A 24410-nucleotide genomic window follows, 5' to 3' on the forward strand; every position below is an offset into this window, starting at 1 on the left:
AAATATATGAGTGTTTCTCTGGGGAGACAGCTCAAGATGGGAAAACGTGGCAGCAGTGAGGCCCAGAGAAGGGACAGGCTGCCGGTGGCCCTCCTCCGGGCAATGCTGTGGGAGAGGAGAGGCCCCGGGGCGTCTGTGCAGATGTTTTGCAGCTTTCAAAACCCAAGAGCTGGGTGCTGTGGTGCTGGTTATGCACAGCACGTGCTCTGCTGCACCCCTACTCTCAGTCCTCAGTGGGGAAACTGAGGCACAGAACTGCATGGGGCCCTTTTCCTGATGCTAGATCTGGTCAGAGGAGGGTTTGACCTCTCAGTTTCTCAAAAGAAAAAAAAAAAAATAAATCCCAGGCCTCCCTCTTCCCTTCCCTCCACCCCTGGGAGGGCACTCTCTTTACAGCGCAAACTTTGGGAGCTGCAAGCCTCAGGATGGAGGGATCAGCCACAGAGGACAGACAGGGGAGACTGGGGCTTGCAGGTGGGGTGCTGGTAGCAGGGCACTCTGACCACTGGGAGCCTGGCCAGCTCAGCACCCACCAGCATCTGTCCCCCATCACACACAGTGCTGCCAGGGACGAGTAGGGTCCCATTACCTGCCTGAGCTCTCCTGCTTGCTCCATGGGTGCCAAGGGTGCAGCCTCCAGCCCAGTGTCCCTACTCACCTGGCACCAGGCTGGGCAGACAGGGCAGTGGTGGGCACCGCTGCCAGTGGGATTTGGCCAGCCTGTGCAGCCCCAGTTCCTCAGTGCAGGTGAGAAAAGTAGTTTTCTGTTGCAATAGCCAGAAGGAAGCAGCTTTTTCCCTTCACAAAGGCTCTGTCGGGGGGCACAGGCCCACACCACAGCCAACATCCTACCATGGATCCTCCTGATTGTGAGCACACACCATGTCCCTGAGGTCCAGCACGCTTGGTTCCCGTCCCTCTAGCTGCCTGGGAGCTCAGGGATCAGCTGGAGGGATGAGGATGCTGTGTGGGGACCTGGTTTTGGGGTGTCAGAGCTGGAGAGGTGGGGCACAGCCAGGCAGGGTGTGAGGGGCACCTGGGCTGCAGGGACCTGGGTGTTCATGGGGGCAAGCAGAGCCTGGCAGGTGGGTCTGGGGACCATCAGGGGGTGCAGGTGCCTGATGTCCACTGCCCAGTGCTCAGGATGGGTGCATGGTGCTCAGTGCCCTCTGCCCAGTGCATGGTGTTTGCTGCTTCCTACAGGCCCATGGTATGTGGTGCCCCCACCCCACAACCCCTGCCTGCTGCCCAGTACCAGTGCATGTTGCCAGTGCTGGAGCTCAGTGCCTGGTGCCTGGCACGTGGTGCTGGTGCCTGCACTGGTGTCAGTGCCCCATCCTAGTGGTGGTAGTGACAGCACATGGTACCACTGGCTGCTGTGTAGTGTCTGGGGAGCACTGTGTGGTACTGGTGTCAGTGCACAATACCAGTGCCTGTGCTGGTGCTGCTATCCACTACCTGGTGCCAGTGCCCAGTGGCTGATGCCAGTGACTGGAACTGGTGGCTTTTCCAGGTGCCCAGTACCTCTGTTCAGTGCTCAGTTCCCATTGCTCTGTGCCCTTTGCCCGTCAAGTGCCCAGTGCCTCTGTCCAGTGCTGGTGCAGTGCCCAGCATCCGTGTACAGTGCTGATGCCAGTGCCCCCCTGCCTGGTGCTGGTGCCCAGTTCCTTGTGCCCAGTGCTTCCCCTGGCTGATACTGGTGCCCAGTTCCTTGTGCCCAGTGCCCCCGTGCCTGGTACTGCTGCGAGTTCCTTGTGCCCCCTGACCAGCGCCAGCGGCCAGTGCAGGTGGGTGCCGGTGCGGTGGGTGCCGATGCCGGTGCCGGGGCAGTGCGGTGGGTGCCGGTGCTGGGGCGGTGCGGTGGGTCCGGTGCCGATGCTGGGGCGGTGCGGTGGGTGCCGGGGCGGTGCGGTGCCGTCGGTGCCGGGGCGGGGCGAGGCGGTCGGTGCAGGAGGAAGCGCAGCCGGCGGCAGAGCGGCCCCGCAGCCGGCCGGAGCCGTGCGGTCGGTGAGTGCCGGCAGCGACCCCCCGCCCGCTCCCACTGCCCCTTCCCTTGCCGCTCTGCCTGCCCGCCCCGCCCCGCCCCGCGCCCTGCTGGCTCTCTTCTCCTGCCCCCCCGACCCGATTTCCCTTCCCCACGCCTGCCCGTCCCCTGCCCCTCTCCCTACTGCCCCTGTCCTGTTCCGTCCTCCCTCTGCACCCCCTTTCCCCCCCCTCCTTTCCTCAGTGCCTGCCTGCCACCTCTGAGACCAGTCTCTCCCCAGAAGCTCCTACCCCACTGCCGTACCTGCACCCTGTCTCCCACCCAGGACACACCCCCCACCCCCCCCCCCCCCCCCGCCCCCCATCACCCTGCCTACCCCCATGTCTCCCTTCTAGGGTGTCACCCTCTTCTGCTGGTTCTGCTGTAAGGGACACACGGCCAAAGTGTATGGATGGCATGGCACAATGCCTTTGGACTGGGAGGGAGGGGGGACCACAGCTCTGCACCCTGCTCCAAAACAGTGGGGGCTGCGGGGGGTCCCTTCCCCATGCTGTGAGGACGACTCCAGCACTGACACCCCCCACACCACAGGTTAAGGCTGTCTGTCTCACAGGAGGTGGGCAATGCCAGCCAGGCCGCGCATGCTGACAAGGCGCAAGGACATGGATCGTGGCGTCAGTCTGGAAAACCCCTATGCCAGCGTCAACATCCCGCGGGACCAGTTCCAGCAAAGCTTCATCACTCACTACCTGAAGGACGAGCCCATTGTCATTGCCAACCCTGCAGCTGTGCCCACCTACAGCGTGGAGGAGCAGGCAGACTCCACTGGCAGCTGGAACAGCCCGACCATTTCCACAGAAAAGTCCTGGTCCCATCCCTACAACCCCTATGCCAGCCTGAGGATGCTCAACAAGGAATCACCCAACTCCTTCTACACTGTTGCTCTGGACAAGCCACCCAAGGGCCAGGAGCAGGAGGCCAGTGGGGAATGCAGCTGCTGCAAGTGCCACCCCTGCTGCAAAAAGTGCTGCTGTGTTGTCTCCTAAGGGCCCTCACTGCACCCACAGGGCATGCTGACCATGAGATGGGGCCAGGGGCCACCTGTGGGGACATGGCTGCCTGGCCTGGGCACCCCGGAGAGCTGCCCCAGCACCCAGCAGAGCCGGCAGCTGGGAGGTGGCACTGGTTGGACTTTGCTGTTGCTTTTCACCCGTGAGCTTTGCAGCCAGATACACCAGTGATGGGCCCCTGCCAGGTCCTGAGAGCGCAGGGTGGGGTGTGGGAGAGAAGGACAGGTCCTCCCTGCCCTGCTGAAGCCCAGGAGCCTTGAGGATGATGTGTGCCAATGCAGATGCCACCGAGAAGTGCCTACACTGGGGACAGGGCAACACTCTGAGCCTGCAATCCTGTACACTGACTCTGCCAGTCTGCCCTTGCTGGAAAGCCTCTGACTCTGAGGAACATCCAGGCATTGCCCGTCTGCCAGAGGATAGGTTTGGATGATGGCAGCCCTGTGTGTGTGGCAGGGGGCATCATCAGCACTGTCTTGGAGCGGTGGAGAGGAGCCAGGGACATGCCCCCAGCTGGGATGGGAACCCACCTCCCCAGAACTGAGTGGTCCCCCGATGCACGGCATCATGAGGATGCTGCAGCACTCTGCGCCAGGCTCCAGCTAGGTACCACTCCTCCTGGCCACACTGCCCATGGGACAGAGGGAAGGAGACAGAAAGGACAGACAAAGCTTGGCAGAGTGCTGGGCAGCACTCCAGGGCAGCACCTGAAGGCACAGCATGGGTATGGGTGGGTGTTAACATCCCAGCGGCAGGAAACCCCTGGCCCCATCTGGTTGCTCCTGCCAGTGTGTACCTTGCAGGGTGCTGGGCACAGCCCCTCACCCCAGCCACATCCTGGCGTGGGGCTCCACACTGCGCTGGGGCCAGGTCCAGTGTGGAGGGCTGGCCCAGCTCCAGCGGTGGGATAGCACTGGGGCACCCTGTCTGGGATGCAGATCCCCATCATTCGCCTTCTGCAACCCCCTGGGCATTGAGGAAGGTGAGTGAGGAGCCTGCTGGCCTCTTCACAGCGTGCTGGGGTGGCTCCAGGCTAGGTTTTTGGCTGGGGCTGGCGTCGCCGAGCTGGAACAAGCCTGCCGTTGTGTTGGCGTCCCACGGGCAGCCGTGCTGGCTGCGTAAGCACCGCAGCTACTGCAGGAACTGCCTGGTCTGCAGGGCAGGGGCCTGGAAAGAGTGCCTGTGTTAGCAGATGACTTCAAGGTGCTGCAAATAAAATTAAAGCCTTCTGCTCCCCTGCCAAGGTATGCCTCTTCCCTCCATCGTGGGCTTTCCCGGATTCCCATGTTACTTCTTGCTTATCCCTGTGGTTTGTGTAAGGGCAGTGCAGGAGGCACACAGCCCTCTGTCTCCCCTCAAAACCAGGCTTAACTGTTGCACTGCTGACTTGAGGCAGCAGCCGTGGCACGTTGAGCTCTTCAGCTCACTGCTGCCTGCTGCCAGCTTGGGCCCAACGCTCCCCTCGCACAGGCGTTCCCAGTACAGCCTGCTCCTGCCTGCCTGGGAATGCTGGCCGATGCTCAGCCTGACCCTGCCAAGCAGGATGACTGTCCTGTCTTTTGGAAAAAGAGAGTCCAGCTTTGGGTGGTGTGCAGGGGGGCTGGGAAAGGGGTAGGTTCCTGGCTGGGCCAGCTGGGTGGGCTCTGTGGCACTGCCCCAGCTGGCTGTGACCCACTGGGAGCCCACAAGCACTGGGGAGTCCAGCACTTGAAGCCCACCACCCCTGGGAGCCCACCATTTCTGGAAGCCCACCACTGCCTGGAAGCCCACGGCCCTTGAAATCCCACCGCAGCTGGGTGCCTCTTGGCTGGGGTGGCAGTGGTTTGGCAGAGGTGCAGAGCAGAGCCCTGCCAGTTTACCACCCCCCCTACCCCAGCTCCTCCGCCTGGCCCAGGTCCCATGCCGATGTGTGGCCGGGGGTGTGTGCCGCTTGCAGGAGGTTGGCAGGGACACAGCACCATGCTGCCTGCCCTGCACAAGGAGCACTGTTGTTTGCCTTGCCTGGACTGCAGGCAGTGCTGGCATGGGGACGGGCAGATCCACCCCTTGTTTGCTTTCATGGCTGCGACGCCAGCCCTGCCCTGACACAGAGCCCACCCACTGCACGGCTGGGCAGGGACGTGGCATCACCATGTTGGCTTGGCAGAAACCCAGTGCCCCGGGGGGTCTGACGTGCTCTGTGGGGACGAACACTGTTTGGAGAGGGAAGACTGTTCCTGAGGGGTGTGTGGTGCCTTCGGCAGAGCTGTGGGGCTGGCAGGGGAGCTCACGGGGGGTGAGGGGCAAGGGATGTGCTGGTCTGGCCTGGGCAGGGCATTGGCAGGGTGCAGCATCTGCTGGCAGTGCCGTGTGTCACCGCTGCTCTTTGCCCTGCCTAACCTTGGGGCAACAGCAAACAAGGCGGTAGAGGCTGGGCAGAGCGCTGCCTGCCAGACACCCAGGCAATGATTAAGCTGGAGGCAGCAGGAAAGCCGGGGGTGTGAGCAGGGGAGGGCACAAGATGCTGCTCCAGACCTTGACAGGGTTCTTGGTGACACAAGCAGCTGTGTGCAGGGTCCCGTGGGTGCTCCCTGGGTGTGTTTCACCTTTGAAAGGTGCTCAGGGTGTGGAGGGTTGTGGTGGGTGATTGCCACCTCCTGCATGTGGAGTGTGGGTGGTGATGCATGGCCCTGGCTCGTCTAGATCAGACCTTCGCACGCCCCTGAAGGTGCCGCTCCCTGCCCTGCTGTGCCGAAGGTCCCTGCAGCTCTCAGAGATGACTCGGAACAGGAAAAGACATTTCTTGCCCATGCCACTTGCTGGTGATTGCAGATACACCTTTCCTGTGGGGGCTGGATTCAAGTGTTTCAGCAGGGGTCATGGAGCCCAGCTGGGGCTAAAAGCTGGTTTCGGGCAGCGTGCCCCTTGCTGTCACCCTGCACGGCTTGGCGGATGCACAGCCCATGTCACCAAGGGCTCCCCCCCCGCCCCCCCAAGACCTGCCTGTGGGTTGCAGGGCGGGTGCACCGGAGTGCACAGCCCCACACCAGGGGCTTGATTGCAATAGGCAGAAGTGGCCAAGGGCAGCTGGGCACAAGGCATCAACAGGACGCAGCTGTGCTGGCATGTGGGAGGGCAACATGAGGGCTGATGGGCAGGGGATGGGCAGGGAGTGGAGTGAGGTAGGAAGAAGGTGCATGCGTGTGTGTTTGCACATTTCTGCAAGGAGAGGCAGCTGAGGCAGAGTGACTGCCCCTGGGCAGTGCCAGTGGTACCCCCGTTGTGCACGGAGCCAAGCTCATCCCTCTCACCTATATAGTCTTTTTGGGCAGAGCTTCCTATGGCCCAAAGGGACTGATGTCTGCCTGCTCCATACCTCCCTGTGTGGCAGGTGTGCCAGACCACCACCATGCTTTGGGTGGGAGAATGGCTTCTTGCCAGCTTTGGGGCATGCCTGGACATCTCCAGGCATCCAGTTGCCTGCATATCCCTGGGCACACAGCCCTGGAGGGAACACGCTGTGCCCATCCAGGCACCAGCTCTGCCCTGGCTGCTGTCATCCAGGGTGCTGCCACCCACCCCGCAGGCATGCAGGGTGGTACCCTGAGATGCCAGGGCACAGCGGGAATCCCACACAGCTGGTTCCTCATCTACCCAGGGCACATGACCCTTGCCTACACCTTGGTCAGTGTGTTTGGCCAAAACCGAGGTCCCCAGCACAGCCCCATCCCAAGCTGGCCACCCTGCCATCCCTTGCCTGCTGCCAGCCTGGCAAGGGGAGAGCAAAGCCCTGCCATGGGGTGCCATCCCCTCACCTGAGGGCCCATGGGCACAGTCACCCCATGTACACTGCCTGGAAAAACCTGTGGCAGAGGGCGTATCAGGATCCTGTGTCAGGATATGGCCACCGTGCCCCGGCAGGAGCTGTGCGGCTGGCTTTGCTGCCTTGCTCCCAAGCACCAGCATCAAGGGGTAGAGTGTTTCTGTGGAGCTTGGTGGCCCTGGGAGTCCCCTGGTTTCCAAAACCCTCAATTCTTGCTCCAGAAGAGTGCTGGAAACGTGGCCTGAGGGCTGCTGAAATGTTTAGTAAGCAGCCAGCACAGGCCAGAGCTGCCTTTCTCCCTGCCTGCATTGCTGCCTGCTCCTGCCTGGAGCAGGAGCTGCTGCCCTCTCCTGCTCCCACGCAGAAATGCTGCTGAGTGTCCTGGCAGTCCTGCCCTGGCTCCAGGATGTGTTTTTCTCCTCCAGGAACTTTGGGTTCAGGATATGTCCCCCTACTGCACTCCCTGTTTTAAATCTGCCCCTGCTGGGATCACCCTCTGTGCAGAGCCTGCGGCACTGGTGCTGGACCACGGGCTGTGCAAGGGGCTGGCAGCTGCAGGGACTGAGTCTGCCACCACTCTGGTGTTGTCACCTCCCCAGGGTCATGCATTGTCAAGAACCTTACAGGTATCACCGAGGGGTGCTGGGTTCTCCCCAGTCTGGTGATGAGCATGATTATACCTGAGCAGAGCCCGGGGTAACTCGGCCCCTACCGTGACAGCCTGCAGCTCCAGCTGGAAGAGCAGGGGCAGGTCAAGGCTGTGTCTGTGGCAGCGGTCACCCCCAGGCAGCAGATGAGGACCTCCACCCCACACATGGGCACTGACAGCTTGGACCAGGCTGGAGCCTTGTTGTCCCTGTGCCAGCCCCAACCCTACCACCGCCTTGAGCCTTGCTGAGCCCTCCTGCTCGCGTTGCAGCCGTCCCCACAGCCTGGACCACCCAGGGATGTGTGGGCTGGAGTGCGATAAGGTGTCACCGCTGGCCAACATCTGCCCAGATGTTCTTGGCTAGGGGGTGTGGCTGAGGATGTGGAAGACTCCACCACTGCTGCCCAGGTACAGCCAATGTCCAAGCCCTCTCCGCCACGGTGAAGCCCAGAGTTCCTTGGCTTCACAGGGATGATTTCTTCTGCTAATAAAGCAGAGATGGACCATTAATGACTGCTCCTGGGGCTTAGATTTCAGAGGTCTTTGTTATCCGGGTGCTTGTAACCCAATCTCCCAGGCTTGGCTTCCTGGCAGCAGATCCGATAGCGTGCCTGTCCCTGAAAGGTGAGCCCATTCCCACTACCACTGCCACCAGCAGCTGCTGGGACCCGGCTGGGGAGCTGCTGGTGACTTGGGCCCCCAATGCTCCCCACGGGACAGCTGCAGCTCCCTGGGACAGCACAGCCATTCTGCCACCTCCTCTGAGGCCCTGGGGGAGATCTCGGAACAGGTAGGGATGGGGGAACTGGGAGGAGGGGAGCAGAGGGCCACCCATGTACACCAAAATGCCTGAGGTCACCCATAGAGAGGGAGCGGGGTCTTGGTGGCCTCTGGGAGGGGTTTGCAAATATGCTTGTGGATACCAGTCCCCACTTGAGATGGGGCTGGACCCCTCAGCTTCTCCCCATGAGCCTGCATGCCCATCCCGTGCTGCTGACAGCCATGCCACGGTGGCCTGGCAGAGCCCAGAGCTGGTGAGGGGCAGGGCTGTGGCTGCTGCCCAGCCCACCCAGCCAACATACTCCTGCCCACCCCGTGTTCCCCACTAACCCAGACCCTTATTCCCAATGGGCTGGCAGAGCTCCCAGGAGGGATTCAGCGTGGCACCAGAGAAAACGCATTCCCCATGGATGCAGGGAGGACCCACTGCAGTGGCAGGGTCCTGCTCTTCCAGGCAGGGCTGGCCACGGGGCAGGCAGGCAGCGGGCAGGGGTGCTGGGCAGCCTGATGCCCCTGGAAAGCCATCACATGGGACTGGTCTCCATCTCTCTCACATCGGATGCTCTCGGAGGTGGCATCCCACACCTGGACACCCTCTCCAGCCACGGGGCTGATGTCTCCTTTCACCCTCCCCTCCCCAGCATGTCCCAGGCTGGTGGCAGCCCCCGGGCAGAGGACACAGGGCCATGTGTCAAGGCACACTCATGCACGCCGAGCCGGGGCAGCCAGCGGTTTGAGTGCATCATCTGTTACTCCTCCTACGACCTGTGTGGCCGGCTGCCGCGCCGGCTCTACTGCGGCCATACCTTCTGCCAAGACTGCCTGAAACGCCTCGACACTGTTGCCAACGAGCAGCGCTGGATCCCTTGCCCACAGTGCCGCCAAAATACACCCATGCCGCGTGGCGGTGTTGCCACACTCGACCTTGACCTGGCCACCTTCCTTGCTGTCAAGGCTGACAAGGAGCATCCCCGGGTGGCCAGCAGGTCCCAGCCTGACTCAGCCACCAAGGGCTCATGCAAAGAGAAGGTGGTTACTCAGCAGCCAGTGGGGCTGTGCCAAGACACGGTGCCTCCGGCGCTGTTCCCCCAGCATGGCTGCTGCCGGCCGTGCCTGTGCTGTGGGATGATGGCAGCCTTTGAGAGCTGAGCACAAGGATGGGGCTGCTGGCAGAGCTTCTGGGGTGCAGTCTGGGACCATTTCTGGGGACCCTGCACCATGCCTCAGACCTATGTGTGGACAGTGGTGCTGTGGCTGTGTTGGCAGCCTGGAAAGGACTTCAGCTTGCTCAGGGCTTGTTGTCCATCCTGCTGGGATCTGGAGTGCAACAGCGGGGATGAAGATGCCCCTGCCCCCTCATTATGCCCACCTGCCCCTCTGACAACTCAGAAATTTGGTCCAGCCATCAAGGATGTTCCCTGGTCCTTGGCCCAGGGCTAGCTCATGCCCTACTTCTCCATGAGTGTGGATCCACAGCAGGGACACTTCCACCAAGCATCCCCCAGGCAGCAGCCACAGGGACCTGGCACACCGCAACAATGCAGAAATGCTCTGGGGATCATCTGAAAGCTTCATGCCTATTAAACAACACTCTGTTGGCCTTGCTGGGCTGCAGGTCATGGTCATATTTGCTGGTAAGCCTTGGGTTAACCCAAGCCAAACCCTGCCTACAGTGGGGGTGGGTTGGGGACAAGTCACCTGTCCTGCTGGATTACTTTAAGTGTTTGTTCTGTTGGCCTTTACATGAGAAATTTTGGTGTTGGGGTAGCTGGACAGTTGAAATTGAGGTTGACAGATTTGTTAGGATGCCACAACACATTGCTTCAGCTCTTTGGATTTACCTGTCCACCAACTACTTTACTCCAGTATGAGAGAAGACCTGAGTCCATGGAAGCTCCTGCTCACCTCTGTGCTCTGTGACTTGTGCCAGGTTTGTTTTTTTCCTGCTGGACCTTCTCCTCACCTCCTTGCCTGCACACCCATGCACAGCCTGTACACAAGCTCCTCCGCTGTTATTGCAGGTCATGCCTTTGCTGCCAGGACGGCTTTTGCTGCCTGACCCCCCACATGGGGTGCAAGGATGAGATCCCCAACAGCTGGGTGTGGGTTTAACAGAGGCCAGATGGGGAGGTCTGGGGTGCACCAGGGTGATACTGGTACAGTTCTTGGGCAGGGCTTGGCCTTGCCTGGGCAGCTCTTGCAGTCCTTCCTCAAAGCCCAATTTCTGCATCTCTTTTCCATGTGGTTTATGAGCTCTTGCAATATCCCAGCATCCGGCACCACTGGCTGCCCCTCAGGGCTCAGCAGGGACCCCAGCCTGTGCCTCCCTGGGGTCATCAGTGATCTTGTGCCCCCTGGATAGTCTTGGTGCTTGGCTGTCCCCTGCACTGGGTGCCAGTGCTGGAGCCAAAGGAGTCCAGCACCCACCCTGTGCACAGCACTCACCCCGTGCACAGCACCCACGCTGTACACAACACCCACACCACGCACACTGCCCATGCACAATTCTGCCACTTGGTGTCACCTGCCATAAAAGAGTCAGTGCTGAGATGTTCCCAGCAGAGCCCAATCCAGGGAGCTCCAGCTATGGAAGCAGAAGCACCAGGAACGTCGCTTTTCCTCTGTCTTCATTTGTCCCCAAATACTCAACGGTGGGTGGGGGGAAGGGCCCATCCCTACCCAGGGCACGACTCCATACAAAGGTGCCAGCAGGACTCCGTGCTCAGCCCAGCACCTTGGGTCTCAGCTTTCCATCGTGGAGGGTGACAAAGACCCCTGGCTCCCTGTCCCTAGCCCCAGGTCCTTGCCTCTGTGCTCCCACCCTGGCTCCACTGCATCCCGTCAGCACCAGAACCAAGCTCTGAAGCCCGGCCCTGGCAGTGTGCCTCTGTGCATGTCCCTGCTGCTCCCAGCCAGTGGCCGGTCTCTGAAGGAGTTTATCTGCCCCTCCATCACTTCATTGTCGGAATGGTCTTGGTATGCTGGCTGGGCAGCCTGATTTACACCCCTTGGCCAAGGCAGGGCTGGTGTTGAGCCCTGTGCCTTGGGGGACTCCTCCATCGCTCAGCACAGGCCACCTGAGCTGTTCTTGCAGAGCGGATGCCTGGAGCAGCCTCTCCTGGTGCTGGCCCTGGGGCCAGGCTCTGCTGTTCCCTGTGGAACCCAAAACTGCAGGAGGAGGCATTGCAACGGGGGAATGGGGCACAGGGGGTTGCAGCCTGGCTGGGGGCAGGGTGCTGGGTCCCCCTATTCCAGAGAAGGGGGCAGTGACAGGGACCCATGGTCTGCCAAGCACTGGCAGCGTGTGTGAAGGGACAGTGGTAGCACTGCTGGGCTACTGGACCTGAAACGGTCACCAGCCCTCAACCGCAGCAGTGTGCAGCCAATGTATGCAAAACAGGAGCGGAGCCAGGCACAACCAGCACCAGCCCTGCGCTTGGCTGGTGTCCCTGGCAGGCAGGACACTGGGGACATCTCTCCTGCCACTTGCCATGGGGTTGTTGTGCAGCCGGGTGACAGCGAGGGGCTGGTAGAGAAGCTGAGATGGTCTTGCAGCCCCTGGGCTTTCTGAGCACAAAAGCTGGAAATGGCCTTGCTTTTAATGGTTGGTTTTGGTTATTTTCCAATGATTTTTGCACTTCTAACCTAATCCCAGGTGGCCACAGGCAGTGGACAATGCAGCCCCTGGGGAGGAAGAGCGTTTTGGGACAGGGCTCCCTAAAAATTCAGGTTCCCATATAGCCGGCAGCTGCTGGTGGGATGAGCTGGTGCTGCAGCTCCATGTGGCTGTGCGTTTATGCCCTGCTTCAGGGCTGGGCTGGGCTGGAGGATTCCTCTGAACTATTTCCAGATGGGGATTAATGCAGCAAACTGAGTTTGCTGCAGGATAGATAAACAAACCAAAGCTTCTCTGGATGCTATTAATAAACTGCCTGCCTGCTGCTTCTGCCCCAGATTTGGGAAGCATCCCAGTCCTGGCTGGGGTGCAGCCGTGCGCTGCCTTGCTGCCCTTCCAGCCCTTTGGCCGTGGGGCAGAGGTGCCAGGGATTCCTCCAGGACCATGACCGCTGGGTCCTAAATGGGACAGGAGTTTCCAGGGTGTCAGTGGAGGACGGCGCCCCTGTTCTGGGTCACCACCCCAGGCTGTGAGGGGGACGAGGTGCTGCCAGCCGTGCTGAGCTCTGTGAGGGATGGTGGGTGCTGGGAGGTGACACCTCTCCTCTACCGCCTTCTGCTGTGGGGCATCAGGCAGCTTTGAAACTGGAGCAGGTATAAACAGCACGGAGGTAGACTTTGAGCCCTCTCTAGCCTGCACTGCCGTGCTGGGGGGAGGGTAAACAAGCTTTGGGTAGCTACAGTCCAGCAAGCTCACCTTCCTCATGCCTTCTCATGTGGGGGTTCCTGGGTGTCCCCTGGTGTGGACACAGCTGTGTGATCCTGCTGGGCAGGAGGAGGGTGGTCCTCAGGATTCACATCCCAACCCTCCTTCTTTTTGGCACGGCTTTTTGTCTCCTTCCAGGAGCAAACAGAGCCCAGCCAAGGGCTGGGTGGCCCATGGCTCCCAGCAGGGCTCCCCATCCAGGACCTCCAGGCATGGTGGGCCCGCAGAGACGATAAGGTTAGACCTGCCGATGATATGATTTAAGCTTTGTCCCACCTCAGGCAGCTATGGGGGTCCTGGCTCCACACCCCACTCTGTAGATGGCTGGTGAGGCAACGCACCCCTGGGGGATGCCCTGTGGGGAGGCTGGAGGCCAAGAGATGGGTCGGATTTTGCTTTTTTCCAGCTCTCCAGCCTGCAGCACACACAAGCGGTTAATCGCAGGCCATGCAAAGCTGGCTGCTTACCTGACTGGAGCAGTGCCTGGCAGAGGGAGGGCCGAGGGCACGGCTCCGCACCTTGCCAGGGCAGGCATCACTGCAAAAATATTTGCTGAAAAAAGTGCAGCTCCACCCCAAGGAAAACCGGGGCCAGGAGCGCAGCCCGATCCGGGTTTGCAGACGGAAGGTGGCGGCGAGCAGGGGAATGCGCAGGGCTGCAGGGAGCTCAGCACGTCCACCCACTCCCCTTGCAGCCAGGCACTGCCCAGCACCTTCACTCAGCACCACCAGGCTCAGCCGAGGCTGCCAGGCCTGGACCGGTGGGTGGGCGAGGCGACGGGCACTAGGGATCCTGTCCGTGGGGGAGTCCCAGCACCGGAGGTTGGGGAGCCCTCGCCACCTCAGTGGGCAGCCATGGGGTGCTGGAGAGGTCCCAGCACCATGCTGGCCTGCCTGCTTCTCCTGCGCCCGCTGCCCTCACCAGCCTGCCCCGCCGCCTGCCGCTGCTCCCCGGGGGAGGCAGACTGCAGCGGGCATGCCCTCCGAGAGGTGCCGCAGAGCCTGTCGACCAACACCAGCACCCTGTGGCTTGGCTACAACTTCATCACCGTGCTGGGGCCGCAGTCCTTCCCTCCCCTGCCACGGCTGCTGGTGCTCAGCCTGCCCCACAACCGCCTGCAGCTGATCCACAACCAGGCGCTGGTGGGGCTCGGGGCGCTGCAGGAGCTGGATCTCAGCAACAACTACTTAACCATTCTGACCCCTGAAACCTTCCTGCCCCTCACCAGCCTGGCCACACTCAACCTGGGCAGCAACAGGCTGGGAGAGCTGGAGCCTAGGGTGCTGCGTGTCCTGCCCCAGCTCCGAGCCCTCTTCCTGCAGGACAACCCCTGGGTGTGCAGCTGCGGCATCCTGCCCCTCTGGCGCTGGCTCAGCCACAACAGGGAAAAAGTGCAAGGTGAGTGTCCGGAGGACCGTGTCCCAAAGCCCCCCACCCACTCCCCACCAGCTGGTCACCCTGTCGGGGCTGAGGCAGGAGCCAGCACCCTGGCTGCCAGCCAGCCAAAGGTTTGCGTGGTCAGTGCCCATGGGGGTACGGCAAGGTTCCCCAGGACCTGTCCTCAGGCCATGGCAGCTCCTGTATCTACTTGGGTGTGTGCATCTCCGGGTCTGGTACCAGGTGCCCATGCTTGGTCACCTGCAGGCATTACCTGGAGAGGAGGGCTGGGCGATGTCCCAGCGATGGACTCCCTGTGCTGTCCCCAGCAGTGGCACCGGTCCTGCCACATTGAGGGCAAGGCGTGCTGGGCACTGGGAACCTGAGGGGGCAAGAATAGCCTGTGTATCAGGGTGGGCATCACTGCTGACCCAGCCAGGACTCAGAGCCTTCAGCCCCTTCCCCAGTGCCTCATGAACATGGGTCTGATCCTGCATTTCTTCCCCCATGAACCTCAGTGAGAGACAAGATCTCTCCATCCTCTGCCACCCGCTCCTGCTTGCCTCCAGCTTGGGTGCACGCCTGTCACCTGTGCTGGCTGGGACCTTCTGTGGCAGCTCCAGGCTGGCTGCTCACTGCTCCCCACATCTGTTCCCTGGGAACCAGGCCCACACCACCTTACCTGTCCCATTCACTGTCCTGCCCCAAACCCATTTTCCAGTGCCCCTTCCGGCACTGTGCCCACCTCCCCATGCCGTTCCACTCCCTGGGGTGCAGGACACAGATGAGCCCTGAACCCTCACTACTCCTCTTGTTTATACCCTGCCCTGGGTGAACCTGACCCCCGACCTCCTGCCCTGGTCCTGGCTGTCCCACATAGACCTGCAATCCCCTCTGTCCTTGACACCAGCCTTGTCCCAGCTGCCAGGTGTGCCCATCAGAACTGCTTTTCTCTTCCAGAGAAGACTTTGCTCCTCTGCAGAGTCCCAGAGCAGCTGAACAACTATCCGATCATGGCCTTTGGGAATGAGTCCTTCAGTCAATGTCAGGAGACCTCACTGTCTGCCAAGCACTATGTCGCTTTCTTGATCATTGGACCGTTCTCCTTCATGGCCAGCATCTTCTTCTGCACCTTCATGGGCTCCATCATAGTGATTTACCACAACCTGAGCAGGGAATCCCACTTCTGGAGGAGACCCCGCATCTGCAGGGGCTACTGAGGCAGGGTGACCAGGCTTTAGCCCTGGGCAGCCTTTGGTTCATGCCCTTCAGCTGTCTGCATCCCCCTGTTGCAAACATTTCCCTGTGGACCAGCGAGAGGATGCTCTGTTCCTGGAAATCACTTTTCTTCCTCCTCCCGGAGCCCCCCGAGATGATGCCAAGCTCCGTCTGCCCTGCTGCGGGGGGGAGCAGCCTCCAGCTCAGACCTGCTGCAGGGCACGGTCTGACCACAGATGCTCTCCATGTTACAGGAGGCTCAGACCTTCCTGGGGATGGGTGGGTGACTGTTCTCCTCCAGCTCACCCTGTCCTGCCCCATGGTCCGGGGCCCTCAGTGTGCATTTCAGGATGCATCACCATATGTCTCCATGTGCCTTTTGGTGCTTCCTGAGAGCCACTGTGCATCTCAGGACACACCATATTCCTCTGGGTGCCTTTCAGTGCAGTGCAGAAGTCTCCGTTTGCCTTTTGGAGCAGCCCAGGAGCCTCTGTGTGCCCTTCCGTTTGCCCCAAAACCCCCCTTGCACCTTTGGTGCCCCCAGCACTCCCAATCTGCCATTCAGTGACCCCAGCAGCCTCAGCATGCCTTTCCGTGCCCTCGAGACCCCTTGGCTCTGCTTTTCTTGCATCCAAATGCCATCTGTTTGGCTTTCTATGTCCTGACAGGCACTGGTTTGCCTTTTGGTGTGCTCCAGAGCTCTCCATGTGCCTTTTGGTGCACCTGAAGATCTCTGGGTGTTTTGGGGGCACTCCGGAACCTCCATGGAACTTTCAGAAAGCTCCAGACCCCTCCGTGTACTGCCCAAGGACAGGACAAGTTGCAAAATACTTCTTTTGATAGTTTTTTGTTGGTTGGTTTTTTTTGGTTGTTTTTTTTTTTTTTTGTTGAGGCATGGCTGCTGGTGCTGAGGAGGCTCAGTCAACAACCAAGATCTAGGGTGAGGCTGAGGTTTAGGGTGAAGGTTGGAAAAAGGCAAAGCCCTGAGCTCCCACTGATGTCATTTGGCAAAGGGGCTGCCAAAGGATGCGTGAGGATGCACAGTGGTTCCTCCCCTAATAGCTTTTTCCTAGGCTAAAGCTCATCCAAGGCCAAAGTCTAGGGTTAGCTCCGTGACAAAAAAGCCCATGTAGGTTTGCAGCACAAAGTCTGCAACCTTGGCTGCTGCCTCCCCTCCCATCACCTACCAGAAGGGGCTGGGGCTGCCCCCGCATCCCCCCACCCTGCTGCCTCCTGCCCTTCCCTCTGGAAACACTTCTCCTCTGCACTGCATGGAAATGCTTAGTGAGTGTACTGGGAGGTGGCCTGGAAGAAGCTGGAGTTGTGCTCCAGGGGAAAGCACAAGCTGGGGTGACAAAAGTGTCTCTCAAGGAGGAGCAACAACCCTTTCCAGCCTGAGCTCTTACCCATTGCAAGGTGCTAAGAGCCCCGACGAGATGACTGTGGCCACCCGCCTCCCTCTGTTGGCTCAGTCTCTTGCCCATTAAAGAGCTGTGGGACAAGCCAGGGATGCAGTGGGGGTCGATGCATCTTTTGGCAAGGGTTACATAAATCATACAGAAAATAAACCAAATGTCAGTTCCGTTGTGGCTTGCTCTCATTTTGACTTTCAAGAGAGAAACCATTCAATTGCCACACAGCTCTTCCTGCAGCGCCTGTCCCCGGCGAGGGCTGTGGGATGCTGGCGAGAGCAGCAGCTCCTCCAGTGCTACCAGCCCTGCAACCAGGGTGGTGGCAGGACCTCTGCCAGGATCAGCCCCTGCACAGCGCCTTTCCCAGGAGCAATCCCAGTTCTGCCAGACCCTCTCTAGTAACAGCGCTCAGTGCTTCCCAAGAAGGCCTGGGCTTCCCATTTGGAGCCAGGGCCTCACCTGTCATCCTGCACGGGCACCTGAGCCCTGCTCCTCCTCCCAGGTTGTCCTGAGGCTGAGACGCCAGTGGATGTTGGGCTGGTGGTCTCAGCACATGGGGACCATGCTGTGACTGAGAAGGGTGCCACTTCAGTTCAGCCCAGGAGAGCTGCCTCTCTGGTTTGCAAATCCCTCGGTCACCTCCCTATGGATGGACTGATGTGCAGGGACTTCCCTAGATGCCTTCATCCCTGCAGTCAGCCCTCTGCTTCCAAAGGCCAGCCCCACTGGCAGTGCCCCACGGCTCCCAGGAGCTGGGGAACACAGCAGTGGCAGGGGACCGTTTTCCCCTGGATGGAGGTGGGTGAGAGCCAGCTGGCATCATGCTGGCATTTGAACAATTTCAGACTGTCCCTGCACCCCTGCTGCAAGGCCTGTAGCCCCACACTGGTTGTTTAGGCTGCCCATCAGCCTGGCATCCCAGAATGGTGATGCCCCTTCCATCTGGGTCTTCCCTGCAGCTCCTGGCCTGGCCTCTTGGTCCCTCCCCATCTCTCCACCTTTTACTGTTTGCAAGCCCTGCAGCAGTGCTGGGTGAGGCTCTGATTCAGCATGGGGCTCCCTGCCAGCTTTGCCAGAAGGCAGAGACGGAAAGAGGCACACGGCACTGGAATGAACCACTTCATGATCCAGTCTAGACTTTACTGAGCTCTTGCAAAAACTTGATATTAATGTTACATTGACGTATAAAGTAGAATGGGTCCAATTTCTCAGCTGGAGTGAGATGAACTTGATGGAGCCACTTCAGTCAGTGGAATGATGCTCACAGACCTCAGCTGCCATCTGAAATTCCTGCCTGCAAAGGCTATCTGCCCTCAGGGGGAAGCCACATCTTCTCGGCTGGGGCAAGAAGGCAGTTCGTGCTGCTGGGGCTTGGTACCACGTTGCAGGCGGCGTTTTCACCTTTGCAGGAGGCAGGATGCAATGTTACCCGTGCACGTGCTATAGCTGCTCATCACCAGCCTGGCTGGTGCCAGATGCTTCCCCAATGCTGGTGTCTCCGTACCCACTTGCAGCGCCCATGGGGAGGGTGCTTAGGGATGCTGGCACATGGGCACGTATGCTTGAGGGGAGGAAGGTGTGGGGAGGAATGGTGTCAGCCTGTCTTGTTGGGTTCCCTTCTCCTCAACTGGGATCCAGTTTCCATGTCTCCAGGGTCAGGCAGATGCAGCCACATAAGCTGGGACTTCAGAGCTGCCGCGGGAGCTGCTGGCAAGCTTGAACTGCAGTGTGTGTGGCAGGGAAGCTGCCAGTGCCCGCTGTGGTGCCCTGGCAGTGCAGGCAGGCTGGGTGGCTGCTGCAGACACCACAGCCCACAGGCAGCCACGACCGGCCAGCACCATCTCTCCTTGCATTGCTGTTGCTGAGGCAGTGTGGAGCTTGGCTAAAGGTCAATGCAACCATCCAGAGCCATTCCCTGTGGAGATATTCCTGGCCAGGAGATCCATGGTGTGAGAGCTACATGCTGGCCATGGCCAGGTCCTGGGGATGTCTTCTGTGCAGGAGATGCTGGGAGTCAGGATCTTGGCTGACAGCATGTTATGAGCTCCGTAGTACCACGTTTAGCACAGGAATGTGGGCTGCAGGTCTGGGAGAACTCCTGCTGCAAACAGACCACATACAGGAGCCAAGTCATAGCCACGAGCTGATGGGAGGGAGGAGCAGGGGGGTCCATCCCCTGCAAGGTGTGGAACACACATCTTTCAGCTCCTGCTGCAGAGGTGGGGGTCACTGGGCACAGCAGGTGCATGTGCCCAACCCGCTGAACTGCGCCGGCTGTTCCAGTTGCTCAGGACCACAAGCACATCGCACTGAAGCCCTCTGGGGTGGTGGGAGACGTGGAGCACACATCTGAGGGGCTGTGCACGTGCTGAGAAGCCTGAAGCCTGCAAAGTGAAGCACAGGTTTGTGGTGTGGCACCAGCTCTTCCCTGTTACAGTGGGAGAGCAGGCACCATGTGCCTTTCAAAGTCCTTTCCCCTTGCACATAGCCAGTCAGTGGCAATACTGAATATCAACAGCACTGTTGGAAGCAATTATCTCTGTACAGTGAAGTCCAAACCGTGTCCTGGTTCTGCCGTGCATTCTGGGGCACGAGCATGGCAGCAGGCCTAGGAAGGGAGGGAGATATACAATGAAGTCACTGTGTACGGATGAAGGATGCTTTCCTCCCATCTCACCCAGAAGAACCCATCAGTGTCCCTTGAAAGGCAGTCCTGGCTGTGCCTTCCTACTGTGTTGGGCAAGGACTGATGGCCCTCGGGGAGAAGGTCACACCACAGTGCTGACTGAGGGGTCGGAGAGGTTGAGCTGGCCGGTGATGTCGGTGGGGTGATATTGCTGCAACACACAAATACACAGACAAGGAGAAAGAAGTGTTAGGCAGTTCTGGCATTTGCCCCCACCTCTACTTACATCTCATGTGTCCCTACAGGATATCTCTTGGGGCGATGCAACGGCCCAAAACCTGCTGCTGGCTGAGGTCCCCTTCCCAATGCAATCCAAGCTTGTGCAGAGGTCGTTGCAGACGCTCTCCAAGCACCCTACAGTTGGACAGGGAGGACACCCAGGAGCGCGGCACAGCTTTCGCAGAGCATGGCAGCCGTGTCGCCTGCTGAGCGAGCCCCTCTCTGCTCTGGGAGAGCTACAAAACAAAGCCTGTGACTCATCAGCCCAGCCCACGGCTGAACCTGTGTTTGGAGGGTCTGTCTGGGTTTCGGCATCTCTGGTGCCAGATCAAGCTGTGCTTTGAGGCCAGGGCGTTTCACCTCCTTGCTTGAATGACACTGCTTTGACTGTCCTTTCATGCAGGTGAGGGGACGTGCGGTGTGGTTGTCTTGCAATAAACTGTAGCGTCAATTGCTAATGTGAAAATACAGCCTGTGTTGGAGATGTGGCCTGAATTTGGGGTTCTGCGTTCCCTGCGGACTGGGGGGCTTGGCAAACGCTCCCTGGGAGAGACCTCCCCAGCTGTAGTCCCACTGGCAAGCAAACAGGGAGAGCAGAAATACTCTTCAACAGGCAAGAAAAAAGGTCTGTCCTACCCAGGCAGGGATTTACAACTGGGCAATGATTTTCTCCCTTCCTCCTTCCCTACTCCCTTGCTCTGCCAGTTCCACTCTCCTAACTCCAAACCCTGAACTGGAAGCCCTGTCCAGCCTTGCTGCGAGAGCGGGTGGCACGGAGCATCTTGCGCTTCTCTCTGAGGATCTGCATCGGTGCCGGGGCAGGAAAGGGTCTCGGTGGGTCTTGTGTGCTGCAGCGCAGACCCTGTCCAGTGACGTTTACCTGGCCCTTACACCATGCCACCCCGCGGGGCTGCCGTTGTGCTGGGCTCCCGGGGGGCTCCTCAGGGACGGGGTTTTGCCCGTCTTGTGTTGGTCAGTGGTGACCGTGGCCCTGGCGGTGCTGCTGGAGGCTCTGACACTGTGGCTACCCTGCGTGGCTCTACACCCTGCCTCCTGCCACAGGGAGGCCTGGGGTCCCCCCAGGCATTGCGTGGGGTCCTCGGGACTGCCCTGCTCTGCCCAGTTTTGTGCTTCACCAGGACCCCTCAGCGGGGAGCTGCTGGGGCAGGGGCGGGAGCCGGCATGCTCCCGTCTCTCCGGTACACGTGCTGGGGACGTGTTGACACCCAGGGAGTATCTCATAGGATCATTCTTTCATTCAGGGGACTATTAATGCTAAAGCGGAGGCTCTGAGAAATTCCTTGCTTTGCTAAGCGGCAACACCTTGGCCGTGCCTGTTTGCACAGAGAACGGCCGAGGTGACCCTGCAGTCACTCTGCCGCTCTGGGGGGAGCTTTTTGTGGCTATGCAAAAAAACCACCCCTCTCTCCCAAAAACGTGTGCAGCCACCCCCTCCTTGCAAAAAAAATTAGGATGCCAGCTACATGCAATCTTTCCATAGCAAAATGGCTGAAGGTGTGCGCTCGCGGGATGGGGCTTGATTCCCACAGGGAGGAGAGGCGACTGGGAAAGGGGAGAGGCTGGGTGACTCACTGGTGGAAAAGACTTCAGATACAAAAGAGAAAAGGGCGGAATAAAGGTCCTTTGTTAAATATCCTGCCTGATGCAAATGGGGGGGAAAAAGTGGTGTGTGCGTATGTGTGTGTGTGTGTGTGTGTATGCGTGTGCGCGTGTGCCTTGGTGCACGTGTATGTGTGGCTGCTGCGGTGGAAAGCTGGAGGTCTAGCAGGGCAGGCTGGGGCGTTCTGGCCTCTCCGCACAGCTCTAGGGGTGGCAAATGCGAAAATAACCAAGCGAAGTGGGGAATCTGGCCAGAAAAATTAAAATACAAGAGCATAGCTTTTGATTTGAAAGCATATCTCCTCCAATCACAGAGTTATCACAGGGTAACATTCTCATTTACTTTTTTTTTTGTGTAGAGTTCATGCATGCAATTTTTAATAATAAAAATAAAAAAAAAAGGAAAAGAAAAAAAGCAAGAAAACTGTCATATCAAAACTATGGTAAAGTAGAACTAATGCTAGAAGCACATATCAGTAATTTAGGGTAAATTATGTTACAGGGATGGTGCAATTATCCCCAAACTAAACATTATAAAGCCAAGAAATTAATCAATATTAACCGTAGAAGAGACTCAAACATGTTAAGGTATGGAAGTGAAGTGAAGGCACCAAAAACTTTAAATGACAACCAGGAAGAAAATATAGACAAGAACTTAATATGTCTTTAAAAATGACTTCAAACTAATCTGGGCTCAATGGTAGTCCCTGACTGGTGGAAGATTTTCTGGAAGAATTCTGGGGTTTGGGTTTGTTGGTTTTTTTTTCAATTAAAAATTAGGATTCTAGCTAAATGCAATCTTGCTGTAGAAAATGTCAACTTTCCTTAAAAAAAAAAATAGTTGCCTTTGACCTATTTTTGGTTCTTTTGGGTCAAAAACTAGGTTCTTTTTCAGCCAAGAAGCATTTGACTTTGGGGCGGCTGATCCTTCACTGAAAAGGTGACCTTTTCCATGAATCCCCTCAGTTCTCGACCAGCTCTGGCACCATCCCCATGGCTGCAGGGCGAGCATCGCCTGGCAGTGCCGGGCCCTCGCTTGGCGGTGACGTGGGACGTGTGTCATGCTGTGCCTGGGGGGGATGTCCGCGGGCTGGTGGTGTGACTCTGTGGGGGCTGATGACGTCTGCAGTGGGGGGGCTAAGGGACCTGTGCACCTCGTTAAGTGTCTGTACGAAATGTGCCGGCTCGGAAGGTGTCTGTGTGGTTTATGCGTCTCACATGGCTTCTGTGGGGTTGCAGTATCGTGGGTGGCTGCGATGGATGGCAGTACGTCAGCTCTGCGAGTGCTATTCGAGTTGCAGGAGCTGCCTATGGGGAACACATGCATCTCCTCCTGGGGCGGTGGGGATGATGTGCCGCGGAGAGGCTGTGCAGCTCGGGTGATGGTGGGCGCTAGGACGTTCAGAGTGGGGTGGTAGCTTCCCAGGGCTGTCTTGGCTCCATGGTGCCAGCCTGTCTCTCTGGCACTCCTGAGGGACCATTCTGCAGGGCTGCAGAGCAGAATCCATTTTTAAAACTCCCGACAACGAAAAGGAAAGAAGCAAGGCCACCAGGTTTGCGTCTTTCACTCGCTAGCCAGGAGAGCCCATGGGGCTGGGGTCAGCCTGGCCTTCCAGCCCCATGGGCTCTCAAGCCTTGCCCCATCTGAGACCTGGTGTGGGCCTGCGGCTCTGCTGAGCATCATGAAACAGAGCGCCTCGCTGCTTTCTCATCTTTACAAGGACCCCAGGCAACGTGTCCCAGCATGCTACGTACTCATGGGGCCTTCCACAGCAGGAGGGCACTGGGGTCTCTGAACCAGGGCTGCTGCAAGGAAATGGAGGGCACCAAATGGCAGGCTGTGACATGAGCTGGTGGCAGCACCCTCCTGCTGGCCACTCACCCTGCAGAGCAACCAGCAGGTCTGCCCAACATCACGACAAAGCTCGCTCCACCACGGACCTCCTGCAACAGCCAGACCTTGGACCTGCTAGCTTCCGTCTTGGCCATGTTGGCTTGGATATTGGCCCCACTAGCCTGTTCTTGACCCAGCTAGCCTGATTCCAAGGGGAACATGTCCTAGGACCCTGACCACATCACCCCATGGGAGGCAGAAGACTGCAATATGCTCCCAGGCAGTGGAGCATTGTTGCCCATAGCTGCCTCACAGATGTGGCTGCCTCCAGAGCTGGGGCCATCTTCTGGGATGAGTGGGGTCATCTCCTTCCACAACTCGCCTGTCAGCAATGTGCCAAGAAGGTCATGGCATGGGGAGTCCCATGCCGCGCTGGTGCCTACCAGGTGAGGGAAGGGGAAAGCACAGCTCCACCACTTGCCCATGGGACCTCTGGTGCAGGTGGCCCCTGGACCTGGTCAGCTCTGGGCATTGGGGTGCTCCTACCCCGGGGCAGAGCACGCTGTGCAGTGGTGTGGTGTAGGGTGGATGCCACACCACAGAGCAGGATCAGGCCCAGGATGCTTCCCCGAAGAGGGAGCGATGTGGGGGGATACCAGGGGTGCCACAGGCCAGCTGTCCCATTGTTCTCAGGTTATCCCCTTCTCCTGTGGCCACTGTGGGCACCGGTCCCTCCAGGTGCCCACTGCACCGTGATGCTCCTGCTCTCTCCCAGGACAGGATCCCTTGGTTTCCTAACCATGGAGGGGTTCACACACAACAAAATGCAGGGGTCCACTCAGGACATGCTGAGGGTCCCCCCAGAAGATCTTTCTGCAATTTTTACTTCCCTTTTTTCTGTGCATCCCACTTGTCCCTCCTCCTCCTCACTCTTCCCACGTTCCCTTCCCTGCACCACCCACCCCATCTCTGTCTCCTCTCCCCTGGCCCAGGGCTCAGGCCACCAAGACACAACCTGCAACCTTCCTGCAGAGCTGCTCGGGGGGTGCAGCGGTTGGGAGGGGGGACTTCAGACATGAAGGCATCACTGGGGCAAGGTGTCACCCAGGGAGCACGGCGGCAGTGCAGGAGATGACAGGGATGCCCGTCTTCCCAGTGGGGTATGGGGGATGAGTGGGGAGACCATGGGTCCCCCCGCCACGCCTGCCTTGGTGAGGTGACAGGGAGAGGAGCACTTTGTGTGAGATGGTGGCAGCTGAGCCTGGCGGAAGGCTCAGTTGTCCCCAGGGCTGATTCCCAGGGGTGCTCCAGGAGCTTCTTGGGATGGAGCCTGCATTGGCATCAAAGGCAGCTGCCTCCGTTTTCCATACAGAGCCGT

General features: G+C 59.2%; 4 protein-coding genes across 15 annotated transcripts in view; 3 read left to right on the forward strand and 1 right to left on the reverse strand.

Moving 5' to 3' along the window:
- The first annotated feature begins 1910 nt into the window (after positions 1–1910).
- On the forward strand, positions 1911–4322 carry CYSRT1 (cysteine rich tail 1). The gene is made up of 2 exons (XM_055721516.1): positions 1911–2007; positions 2598–4322. The coding sequence occupies exon 2, from the start codon at positions 2608–2610 to the stop codon at positions 3028–3030; it is 423 nt and encodes a 140-aa protein (XP_055577491.1). The 5' UTR covers positions 1911–2007; positions 2598–2607; the 3' UTR covers positions 3031–4322.
- Positions 4323–8769: 4447 nt separating this feature from the next.
- Positions 8770–9782, forward strand: RNF224 (ring finger protein 224). Its single transcript, XM_027809564.2, has one exon. The coding sequence runs from the start codon at positions 8793–8795 to the stop codon at positions 9432–9434; it is 642 nt and encodes a 213-aa protein (XP_027665365.2). The 5' UTR covers positions 8770–8792; the 3' UTR covers positions 9435–9782.
- Positions 9783–12890: 3108 nt separating this feature from the next.
- On the forward strand, positions 12891–16959 carry LRRC26 (leucine rich repeat containing 26). The gene is made up of 2 exons (XM_027809563.2): positions 12891–14064; positions 15004–16959. The coding sequence occupies exons 1-2, from the start codon at positions 12987–12989 to the stop codon at positions 15261–15263; spliced, it is 1338 nt and encodes a 445-aa protein (XP_027665364.2). The 5' UTR covers positions 12891–12986; the 3' UTR covers positions 15264–16959.
- An 809-nt stretch (positions 16960–17768) lies between these two features.
- The window catches only part of GRIN1 (glutamate ionotropic receptor NMDA type subunit 1), a 40223-nt gene continuing 33581 nt past the window's right edge, over positions 17769–24410 (reverse strand). For 5 of the 12 annotated variants that reach the window (XM_055721251.1, XM_055721248.1, XM_055721252.1 and 2 more), the window contains one exon: positions 21479–22688. In XM_055721251.1, coding sequence (XP_055577226.1) covers positions 22485–22688 — 204 coding nt within the window. In that variant the 3' untranslated portion in view covers positions 21479–22484. Of the gene's footprint in view, positions 19511–21478; positions 22689–24410 lie in introns of those variants that run through there. The other 7 variants (XM_055721254.1, XM_055721253.1, XM_055721249.1 and 4 more) reach the window with 4 other exon arrangements.

Source organism: Falco cherrug, chromosome 9, assembly GCF_023634085.1.
Source record: "Falco cherrug isolate bFalChe1 chromosome 9, bFalChe1.pri, whole genome shotgun sequence".
NCBI classification, from domain to species: Eukaryota; Metazoa; Chordata; class Aves; order Falconiformes; family Falconidae; genus Falco; species Falco cherrug.

What these genes read in the sequence shown, in the direction of transcription:
- CYSRT1 (XM_055721516.1), top strand. Translation starts at nt 2,608, where the DNA reads ATGCCAGCCAGGCCGCGCATGCTGACAAGGCGCAAGGACATGGATCGT.
- RNF224 (XM_027809564.2), top strand. Translation starts at nt 8,793, where the DNA reads ATGCCCCTGGAAAGCCATCACATGGGACTGGTCTCCATCTCTCTCACA.
- LRRC26 (XM_027809563.2), top strand. Translation starts at nt 12,987, where the DNA reads ATGGCTGGTGAGGCAACGCACCCCTGGGGGATGCCCTGTGGGGAGGCT. An exon ending in CAACAGGGAAAAAGTGCAAG is followed by an intron (nt 14,065 to 15,003) that starts GTGAGTGTCCGG and finishes TTTCTCTTCCAG; the next exon opens with AGAAGACTTTGCTCCTCTGC.